We start from the raw sequence: 11948 nt of genomic DNA, 5'->3' as shown, positions 1-11948 counted from the left end.
TGTCAGTATCATAAGTGACATTTACAAATTTAAAATTCATCAATTCTGTCATTGTTGTGAAAAGGAACGACTCATTTTTGTGTGTGTGTGTGTGTGTGTGCGTGACAGACACGCCCCTTTTTGTGCAGTCAGTCAAGATGCCTGATTCATTTATTTTGTTCATGAACAACTGCTGTTGTTTCACAGTATAGTCAAGGTGATGACATTGCTACACACAACTTTAAGCACCATAGATGTTTTCACCACAAATGACAGTAAAACAAATTTTATTTCCATATATTTAGGGTTATGTTTTGTGCATAGTATCTTTGCATTGCACCCGCTTTTCCTTCTTGTTAAACAAGACTGACTCACATACTGAATGGATGAATGGCTTGCCATTTCTCGTTCAGTTTATAGTCTTAAGTTTCTTTAAGTTCCTTGGCATGACCAATATTTTTACATTCATATTGCCGAAGCATTTGCAATTTGATTCTGCAAAGCTGGTAGTATTCGTTTAGTAGTTCCAACCCGATGAAATGCACCTTCACAGCCCTCACTTGAAAATGATTGGCTCATGCTATATCAGGCATTTACAGGCAGGAGACACCACCAAAGAAGTCACACGCTTGAAAATAGAGCTTCAAAAGGGGAGAGACTTCAGTGAATAAGAAATATGAGTCAGTGTGTGAAAGTGATCCGTTCAATTAAAAGATTCTTTCAAAAACACTGACTCATTCACAATGACACATCACCACTGGGAATATCACAGGACTTTGGGAACATACACTATATTGCCAAAAGTTTTGGGACGCCTGCCTTTACGTGCACATGAACTTTAATGACTTAATCCGTAGGGTTTAATATGGAGTTGGCCCACCCTTTGCAGCTATAACAGCCTCAACTCTTCTAGGAAGGCTTTCCACAAGGTTTAGGAGTGTGCTTATGGGAATTTTTGACCATTCTTCTAGAAGCGCATTTGTGGGGTTAGGCAGTGATGTTGGACGAGAAGGCCTGGCTCACAGTCTCTGCTCTATTTCATCCCAAAGGTGTTCTATTGGGTTGAGGTCAGGACTCTGTTCAGGCCAGTCAAGTTCCTCCACACCAAACTCGGTCATCCACGTCTTTATGGACCTTCATTGTGCACTGGTGCGCAGTCATGTTGGAACAGGAACGGGCCATCCCCAAACTGTTCCCACAAAGTTGGGAGCATGAAATTGTCCAAAATGTCTTGGTATGCTGAAGCATTAAGAGTTCCTTTCACTGGAATTAAGGGGCCAAGCCCAACCCCTGAAAAACAACCCCACACCATAATCCCCCCTCCACCAAACTTTACACTTGGCACAATGCAGTCTTTTAAACTCTACTTCTAGAAACTGCTTGCAGTTTGTTACGTATGGTGCTGCATAGCCGCAGACCAGTCAGGGTGCCCATGCTGACCCCTGTCCACCACCGAAAGGGCCAACAGTGGGCACGTGAGTATCAGAACTGGACCACGGAGCAATGGAAGAAGGTGGCCTGGTCTGGTGAATCATGTTTTCTTTTACATCACGTGGATGGCCGGGTGCGTGTGCGTCGCTTACCTGGGGAAAACATGGCACCAGGATGCACTATGGGAAGAAGGCAAGCCGGCGGAGGCAATGTTCTGCTGGGAAACCTTGGGTCATTCCATCTATGTGGATGTTACTTTGACACGTACCACCTACCTAAGCATTGTTGCAGACCATGTACACCCTTTCATGGAAACGGTATTCCCTGGTGGCTGTGGCCTCTTTCAGCAGGATAATGCTCCTGCCACAAAGCAAAAATGGTTCAGGAATGGTTTGAGGAGCACGACAACGAGTTTGAGGTGTTGACTTGGCCTCCAAATTCCCCAGATCTCAATCCAGTCGAGCATCTGTGGGATGTGCTGAACAAACAAGTCCGACCCCACCTTGCAACTTACAGGACTTAAAAGATCTGCTACTAACATCTTGGTGTCAGATACCACAACACACCTTCTAGTCTAGGGGAGTCCATGCCTCGACAGGTCAGGACTGTTTTGGCAGCAAAAGGGAGACCAACACGATATTAGGAAGGCGGTCATAATGTTATGCCTTATCGATGTATTACAATGCTATTATATTTTGTGCAGGGAATTAGCTTATTTTGTTGTAAATAAAAAATCTTGACAATGTCGCTGCTAAAAACTAAATTACCTAAATACCTAATATTTGTGGTATTCCGCCACGTTTCACACTGACACACACACAACTTGTAAAGATTGGGGCCTAAAGAAAATCCAAAGCTTTCCAATCATATTTACAAATTTGTTGTGGCATTCATGTGAGTTCAACTTGGAAATATGATCGTTGTGACATGACTTGAATGCACCAATAGAACCTTGTAAAAATAGTTACGTTCCCCACTGCTCATAGTTTACCAGGGTTAACAATTAATCCTGAATATTCATAATCTGAAGGTTCACACTGTACATTCTTGTTTGCATAATTGCAGTGTCAACAAATGTATAAATACAGCAGGCAACTGGTTTAAATACCAGATAGTTTCACGCTTTTGCATCAGTGGGGGAAAAAATGTTGCCATGTAAATCGTCCTTGGCTGTTTTACAAAATGCAGAGTTTCCATGACTGTACAAAGCATGTAATAAGAGGCATGTGCTGTTCAGTTTGTTATTGGGTTTCTGTTGCTAAGCAATAAGCCTTAACATTCTAACAACACAATGTTTACATTTTACACGTTTGGCACCACAATGCGGGGGGTTCTAACAATGATTTACAACGGTGGGTTAAGCACATTATAAACAGCCCTTCAGAATTCATGTAGCCAAGATTCATTTATGTAGCCCTGAAAATGTTAGACACTACAAACAAGGCTATGGCATTGATGGTTTATTGTTTTTGAGATTAAAACATAAAATCAATACTTATACCCTGCCACAATGAATTCATTTCCCATGAATTACTTTGTATGGTTATACATTCAGGTATTTCACAAGGACAGGATAGGTAGTGCCTATGTGCTTCTGGTTGTAGTGGTGACAGACTATCTCCACCTCGTAGACGTTAAAGGACACTTTCACTCGCTCATTCGGGGACGTGAGAAAACACAGTGTGTACAGGGCGAACTCAAACTCCGGGCTCACACCAACAAAGATGCTTCCTTTGGGTTTAATGCCATTCTTCCAACTGAACTGGAGAGCCAACATGTGTTTGTTCTCATCCGGCTGGGAATGAGACAGGAGGTAAAATATGCAAATTAGAAGAAAAAGAAATGATGAATTTATGCATTAATAAGAGATTCATGTGATTAGACAGACAAATAGAAAGACAGAGAAACTGATTCATTGGTTGATAAGTTTTCTGATTTCAGTTAGTATATCAAGCTTGAATGAAGAAGTGGTTTGAACTTGTGTAATAATTTTAATTTAAAAGTGTTGTAATTGATGTTAACCTATCTACTGTAGAACACTAAAGCTGTTTTTCCACCAAATTAACGGGAATGATTAGTCCCAGGGACTTTTTTCCCCCCAGACCTGTTTCTGTCTGCATTTCCATCGCAGTCTAAAGTACGGTGAAGATTAGTCCAGTTCCCAGTTCCCGCTGGATTTCGTCCTCCGCATATAAGGTTAATAAAGCCTGAATCTCTTCGTCTGTCCATCGGTCGTATTTTTTAAACTCCATTGTTGATTCGAATAGCAAACCACTCTTACTGTACGCCCCGCAACAGACTTTTAAAAATGGTGGTTGAATTAAAATTCTGCGTGGACTCAACCAATCAGCATGTCCAGCGCCCAAGTCCCACCCCCGAAAGTTCCGGAACTTAGAAAAAGTACTACCTAGCGAGCAGGGACTGCGGTGGAAACACGGCTTAAGTTCCACGAGACTAAGTGCCCCTCATTCTACAACCCATCCACTTCAGTGTACACATTATATTTTTACTTGTCAAGCAGAAGATTTAACTATATTCATGACGGTGACATATCAATAATAACAAACCTCACTGGTGCTTGCGTAAAACGAATTTCGAAATACATGACCAGTGATATACTGTTAAGGAACATCTGATGCCGCTCACTCTGCTGAAAGCTGTCTTCTATAAAGCAGCTCTCCAGTATGTTCATGTTTTCACTCGCGAACTTCTGACCTCGACGGACTGAACAGTAGAAATGAACCGGAAAAGATTTCCTCGTGAAAGAGAGTCGAGCCTCAGAGCCACACCTACCCATTACGTAATCACCACGGACCAATGATAATACAAAGGTGTTTACTAGTCCTGGAAAACTTTTCCGGAAAGTTTGCTTTGGCAAGCTGTTTCAAACTCCTAAAACGAACTCCAAACGAAGTTCATTTTGACCTGATTGTGTTCGAAATGACGTCACATCAGTTTGTTCTTCAATTTCGCTTGAAGTATATCGGGCCGTTAGCCTTAGACAGAACGCATTTTTCAGGTCTGAAAACGCGAGGCACACCACAGCTCCGGGTAACCCGCGACAGCCACAACAAGTTTCTCCTCCATCATTGCAGTGTCCAAGCAACTGTAAACCTTTGTCAGCACAACGGAAGGCCCGCCTCTCCATTCATTTAATTGAACAATGGAAAAAACGCAAATGACAATGGGCGCTTTACTGCTCAGAGTTGCTTTTTTTTTTCAACTTCAGACGCTCAGAGTGCTCCTGCAAAAACGCAAGGCGCAGCAGGTGGCTAAAATGCGAGGCGTTGGGGCGCATAAACAGCGTGCAAAACGCTCACTGCCAATAGAGAACAATTTAAAAAAGGCGGCTTTCACTGCAGAAAATGCGGGGCCTTACCCTGTCCACATACTTAAGATTAGCGTGGCATTTTCTCACTCAAACCACTGCCTGCTGCTGCTTCTAATTGCTTTTAGAGATAAAAGCTGCTCATAACTGCTGGTCTAGGATCAGTGCATGTCTGTGTTTGCACTCTGGAGAGCGTCAAAGGTTTCTATTTACAATGTGTTTTTGCAGACTTGGGCAATGTACATCACAGACATATCTGTTGATCTCTTGAACACAATGACCAATCAGAGGTGTTTAAGTTAGAATCTGTGTTTTTATTCAGGGCTGAGTTCTGCACACTCGCAAATCTTCTCATTGTAACAGAGTGAAGACATTATGTAAATAAGAGATTCATTGTGCAGTTAGCTTCATTGAATAAAACAGAACTTTGTGAGATCACAATGAACTGACAGCTTTTTAGTGATTATAAAGGGAGCGCTCTGTCGTGCCAAATCCCACATACAGTATGCTTAAAATTAACAGTGGTTTTTTGAATGTAGACGCTTTAATAACAAATCATTTATCTGGAGCGTTTATGCTGAGATGTGTAGGTTGTGTGGTGACACATAACTTGAAACTATATCATGGAAATCTAATTAATATGTTTTAAAGGGGTAGCGCATCTCCTTAGCCTTACTCTGGAGTTGGTTCACCCTCTGCCTATGTGTGACACCAGTGAGGTTTGATGTTTTTGCTGTGTCACCATATTGGATTCAGCAATGAGTATACATAGGACCTGTCCCAAATGGCATCCTAAGCTCTCACGGTCTCCTCCGAGTCCAGACTTTCATGATGTAAGGCCTCTTTGATCAGGAGCTCTCAACTATGGCCCTCGAGATTCACTTTCCTGCAGAGTTTAGCTCCAACCCTGATCAAACTCACCTGCCTATAACTTTCTAATCCTGAAAATCTTGATTAACTTGTTCAGATATGGTTGATTAGGGTTGGAGCAAAACTCTGCAGGAAAGTGGATCTCGAGGACCAGATTCGAGAACTTTTGGAAACCATTGATTATTACTCTATGAAGGTTATTGTATCTTCTTTTTTGTTACACAAAAGAAAATCATATGACTTCGAAACGACATGGAGGTGAGTAAATAATGGCAGAAGTTTCTTTATTGTGGGGTTTCCTTTAAAACTAAGTTATTACAACATAATTAATTTATTACAAAATTATAAACACCTTATCAATTAAATTTATCTGTTATAACTAGAAAAGAATAAACTAAATGAATCTAAGTGGTGCTTGTAAATTCCGGTGATATCACAAACATACCTGTGGTGAGTTGGCATTCACACTATATCCTTTGTAGTCAATGTGTCCTAGTTTCTCTTGTAAGTACAACTGAATCCAGTTATGAAAACCAATGACAGTATGGCCTCCTCTCGTCTCTCCTACAAAGACATGTTCAAAACCAGAAGAGTCCGGTCTTGTGTGGAGAGAGAAACAATCAAAACATAACCTTTAAAAATGATATTAAGTTACATAAATGAATATCAGCCTGTGATATAAATAATTTTACTCAATATTATTATCAAGCTGGGGACGTTCTTCTTTTAGCATACATATTTTAGAGAGTATTTTGGAAGTTTTCTGTCTGTGTGAACAGGGACCGAATTCATTAAACATTCTTAAGAATAAAATTCATCTTAAAAGTTGTGATGTATCAGAAATAGCAAAAGATCTTTTCTTCCACACTGTGAGTGAAACGGGTGGGACTTGATTCTTGGGTTATATAGGTTATTGTTGTGTTCTTTTTTAATGGTTTTTGAAGCATCAACTTTTGGGCACCCATTCACTTGCATTATATGGACTCAAAGAGATGGATTATTTTTCTAAAACTCTTAATTTGTGTTCTACCCAAGAAAGAAAGTCATATAGATCTGGGACGGCATGAGGGTTAGTAAATGATGTTAGAATTTTATTTTATGGAGTATCCCTTTAAGACAAAATGTAAAGGGATAGTTCACCCAAAAATGATAATTCTGTCATCATTTTCTCACCCTCAAGTTGTTCCAAACTTGTATGTATTTCCTTCTGCTGAATGCAAAAGAAGATATTTTGAACCATGGAAGTCAAAGGGGCCCATCAACTGTTTGGTTACCCATATTTTTCAGTATGTCTTTTTTGTGTTCAGCAGAAGAAATAAACTCATACAGGTTTGTAACAACTTGAGGGTGAGTAAATGATGACAGAATTTTTGGGTGAACTATCCCTTTAAGAATGAACATTCCTGAAAGGAATAATCTTAAATAATGTCTTAAAGTTAGGATAATCTCCAAGTTGTTTGTGAACAATCCCTTTAACAAATTTAACTTTCTTAAGAATATTTTTGTGAATCTGGCCCCAGATAACCTCCGGCAAGCTGTTTTGAATCCTCTATACTTACTTACTGGATCCTCTCCTGGCATACAGCTCAAACCAAATGTGATAGAGCTGCTGCTTGAAGCCTGCGGTATCCTCTGGAGAGAGATGCTTCTCCACGAGATATTTGTGGGCAATCTAATATTAGAAAATATACAATTGTTGCAAATTACTATTCAGTACACCATCTTATGGAAACTGTAAGATATAATAAACTCATTTCTTATTTTAGCTTTACCTCTGTGCATGGTACTTCACAAGAAATAAACATTATTTTACATATTTTGAAAACAGAATACAGCTGAATTATTCCTGATCACAAGTAATGAATAACTTCCATGACCTATTTATTACCTTCATAGTGGGGGTCTTCAAGATTGAATCCAGGAACTTGTGATTCTCCAGTTCTTCCTCTGGTGTGACAATCTCTGGTTCACCAGTATCACTTTCATAGTTGTCCAGAAGTGAGATGAAAGCTAAAATGACACAATATTCAATAAGTTGCTCTTTCTGTTTGTCAAGTTTGCGTTGCCTTTTATAGAAAGAAAAAAAAAAAAAAACTAAACAAACAATCAAACATGATGATAGAGTCTTCTTACATTTCTTTTGTTACTGAAGGTACAACAACAACAACAAAAATTTATTTCAGTCCTTGCAGTCAATTTTTCATAAGAAATAAAAATATACATAATAACCGAAAAAGGTGTAGGCTGAAGCCACTGCTTATTATGCCTAACCTTTATACATATATATCAGATGAACATCACTTTTTTCCCCTGGACTTGATTACTACAAGATAACACAAGACATTTTCCAAAAATATACATAGATAATTTCAAAAATACACATTTCAAATAATAATACAATAGTTTAAATATTACATACACAGTTATTTCATATTAAATTATATAATTATTTATCACCTTGTTTTTAAACATTTTCTTGTATTTACAATGTGACAGATTGTATTTACCCTTTAACAGATATACTTCTATTTTTTATATTAGTTCTTGCCCTTAACACTATGGTACACTATGGAACTCTGGTCTCATGATTGACATCTGGTAGAAATGACGTACAGAGGGAGGTTATTACTTTTATTTATGTTTTCTTCTGTGTGGAGTAATCTGATGATTTGAGATACTGGCTTGCCCATGATTCGCCACTAGGGGGAAATCTTAGGGTACGTTTACACGACAATGATGTGCTAAAAAACTGAAATGTTTTACCTTTGCATTTTACATGTACAGGTGACAACGCTGTCAAAATGATTCCTGCTCACACGGATCCACGAAAACGATGCTGGTTATATCACTTTGTAAAGAAACACCAAATGCCTATAGACTGAACGTCATTCAGCTGAGTCACCGTTTTCACAAAGTCACATTTTTGTAGTGTACACAGAGATTAATATAACTCCAATTGTATTCATCTGAAAGAAGAAAGTCATGTACACCTAGGATGGTTTGAGGGTGAGTAAATCATGGGGTAATTTTCATTTCAAAGTGAACTAATCCTTTAATGTTTAATGATCAGCAGGTGCCATCAGCGTGTGGTGTTTCGAGTGCTTCGAAACAGTGAATCATTTTGCAAAGCAATTGGTTCAGTTGAGTCAAACTTTTCAAAAAGCTCAGTTTCCACCTTCACTACCATCTTCTTTCATATTAGTATTTTATATTTCAGCTTCACAGATTTCTCAAGGACAGCCTGGACACGTTCACATCTATTCACCAGAGGTCACTGTCTCAAGCTCTCCTTAAAAATTAATAGGATGAGTTTGTTTTGTCACCTAAACTTGCTGCATATTTATGTATGGAGCAAGAACAAGATTTTAAATCCATAATTTCTATGTAATTTTTTCAAAAAATTTTAGGTTTTGTTTTCTAAAAAGTTTAAAGGTAAAGTCTTCCACAGTGTATCTTTTGTCATAGGAAGTCTCAAAACGAATACATCCTACTTAATACAAAACCAATCTGACTTCTCCACAACGGACAAATCGGACAATCTCCAGTTGTCAATATAATATAATACTACAGTATTTCGGGGAAATTCCCTTCCCAAATACATATAATACAATCAAACACTTAAAGGTAATACCCTTCCGAAGGATGGTGACAGCGTCCCGTCAAGAAGCTACTATCACTACCTCAAACCACACGTGAGCACCAGGTCTTTAGCATCTATACATGTTCACCACCCTTCTCAGGTGTACGCTGGTCCGACACAGGATCATTAACACTAACTGTTGAGTATTAGAGCCTCACCCCGATTGCGGGTCTAAAGTCTTCCAACACTATTGCTGTCCCTGCTATGGTCCTCTTAGAACAGGGGTGTCCATTCCTGCTCCTGGAGGGCCACTGTCCTGCAAAGTTTAGCTCCAACCTCAATTAAACACAGCTGAACCAGCTAATCAAGGTCTTAGGCATACTAGAAACTTCCAGACAGGTTTGTTGAGGCAAGTTGGAGCTAAACTCTCCAGGACAGTGGCCCTCCAGAGCCGAGTTTGGACACCCCTGTCTAAGAATCTTTAGTACTTCTATTCCTCAACTGTGCAGCATATACCAGACACAACTCCAAGTTTATTCATGGCTGGGAGCTCACTGGTCAGTACAATCAAGAGAGACTCTCTGAACAGAAAGATACATGCACTTTTATATCTTACAGTTGAGAAAAAAACCAATGTTACTCAAGTCTTCTCCACTTTGATTGGTTACACTGACCTGGTGATTGGTTTGTAATGATCTAAGCTAATAAGTTCTACTGTGTTATGCACTTTTTGGGAAAGTCTAGATCATGTGATGTATATAGATATACATGGTCTTTGATCTGAGCATCCCTAATCTGCACATTCCATGTTGAAATACCCTTCTGAGGCCACTACATAAAACATTTCCATCACACTTTAAATAAACAAAATCATACATATTAGCTGAATTCCTACCCAAGAAAGTCTCCTTTTTGAAAATGTTTTCGTCAACAAAAGTGAACAAAGGCAACCCTGCTCCATCATTGCAATCGTCACAACCTGTCAGATCACCTGCTTTGCCCTGTGAGATAAAGCAAAGTTTGAGGAACTTCCAAAAGCATTTTCACTTTTTTTTTCATGCATGGCTGCCATAACTTTAGACAGGGAATTAATCACTGGGTAAACTTAAATTATTATTGTTATTATGTGAAGACAGGAATGCTTCAGCTGGTTAGTGTGTAAACTCTGAATAAATCATATAACAAACACTATATCATTAACAATCCTGGTAACACTTTAGTATAGGGAACACATATAAACTATTAACTATGACTTTTCCCTCAATAAACTCCTAATTTACTGCTTATTAATAGTTAGTAAGGTAGTTGTTAAGTTTAGGTATTGGGTAGGATTAAGAATGTAGAATAAGGTCATGCAGAATAAGGCATTAATATGTTCTTATTAATTACTAATAAGCATCTAATATTCTAGTAATATGCATGCTAATAAGCAACTAGTTAAAAGACCCTAAAATAAAGTGTTACCACAATCCTAAGCATTCAAGTTTATGTTTTGCAGTCATGCCCAAAAGTGTCACAGTGAATGGTTTTCTAAACACAGCACTAAATACAATGCTCATCTCAGTTTGTATGTGTTAAATAGGAGCATTGGCTCCCTCTGACCTTATGACCTTATGTCAACAAACATAAAATAGAAAATGCATTTCACTTTATTAGTGTAAATTGTAAAGGATGCAACAGAAAGCAGATGTCAAATATTACCCATATATATTTTTTCTTATTTCTAGTGAACTTGTAAACTTCACACAGGAAAGATTTCAGAATTACCTGTAGGGATATGCGATAATCTATCCCAGGTCTCAGCCGGTTGATGTCACTGTCCCAGAGCTCCTGGATCATAGCTGAAAGTTCTCGATCACCTTCAATCATTTTTTTTTTCTTTTTTAATTCCTAAGGAATCACTACAGGTGTTAAAATATACTTCATGTGAAATAAATGGCTTTACTCAAAATACTGTGATTTAAAATTTCATTTAAAAAAAGTAGATTTTGATATAAAAAATAACCTCAAAATTTGGTAAGTAACTCAGGGGGAAAAATTAATTTGTTGTAGTTGCATTATTTTTTCAGAGTGCAAATATTATTATGGCATGTAAAAGACTAATACATTTCTAAACACATATTCACCTGAAAACAATTAAATATATAAAAAATCCACTTACCTGGTTCCTCTCACCGATGTGGGTTAGTGGTAGATATGGATTGTCTTCTGAATAACAGTGAGGGCAGGTATGCCACAACAGCTTAGAGCAATGGTGTTACTGCACATGGACTGGTTGGGTAAGATGCAGCACCCTTCCCACACCATAACAGAGGGCCTATTCTAAAGGGTTAGCCAGTGTCAGCAACTCTAGCCAAAGGGATTAGAGCAGGTTGTGGTGCTATGAATGTGCCTCTACAGTGAGGGCAAGTGCTTTGTATTTGTTTTCGTGAGGTATTGTCTCTTTACCTGACACTGTGTACCTTCTTCTAAAGCCCGACCCAACCCCCAAAACACTCAGACTGGGCAGATATTTACTTACCTTCATTTCATATGAAAGCAACACAATTTCCAATGTTACTCTCCAATATATGCTACATATGTTAGGTTTTATTTTTACTACACACCACCTGGGGGCGCTATGGAGCCACTAGGGAGTATAAAAGCCAGCAAGGAAGTAGTGCCTCCAGTTCATTTGAACAGACTAGAAGCTGTGTACGAATTCGCCCCAACACACTTAAATAGGGCACTATTTGAAGGGACAGCCACTTTTAGTGTTGT

At 38.7% G+C, this 11948-nt stretch overlaps 1 protein-coding gene across 1 annotated transcript; it reads right to left on the bottom strand.

Moving 5' to 3' along the window:
- Positions 1 to 2953: 2953 nt before the first annotated feature.
- Positions 2954 to 11110, bottom strand: endou2 (endonuclease, polyU-specific 2). Its single transcript, XM_051878230.1, has 6 exons — positions 10956 to 11110; positions 10084 to 10189; positions 7497 to 7618; positions 7168 to 7280; positions 6054 to 6207; positions 2954 to 3205 (listed from the first exon to the last, which is right to left on the bottom strand). The coding sequence occupies exons 1-6, from the start codon at positions 11055 to 11057 to the stop codon at positions 2954 to 2956; spliced, it is 849 nt and encodes a 282-aa protein (XP_051734190.1). The 5' UTR covers positions 11058 to 11110.
- Positions 11111 to 11948: the final 838 nt, after the last annotated feature.

The sequence above is a fragment of the Ctenopharyngodon idella genome, chromosome 21 (genome assembly GCF_019924925.1).
Source record: "Ctenopharyngodon idella isolate HZGC_01 chromosome 21, HZGC01, whole genome shotgun sequence".
Taxonomy (NCBI): Eukaryota; Metazoa; Chordata; class Actinopteri; order Cypriniformes; family Xenocyprididae; genus Ctenopharyngodon; species Ctenopharyngodon idella.
The sequence above is the reverse complement of the archived record's forward strand: the minus strand, read 5'-3'. Positions and strand labels throughout refer to the sequence as shown.

Coding starts and splice junctions, on each gene's coding strand:
- endou2 (XM_051878230.1), bottom strand. CDS start 11,057: ATGATTGAAGGTGATCGAGAACTTTCAGCTATGATCCAGGAGCTCTGG. Junction 6,208..7,167: donor GCCAGGAGAGGATCCAGTAA/GTAAGTATAGAG, acceptor TCTCCACACAAG/ACCGGACTCTTCTGGTTTTG. Junction 3,206..6,053: donor TGAATGCCAACTCACCACAG/GTATGTTTGTGA, acceptor TCTCATTCCCAG/CCGGATGAGAACAAACACAT.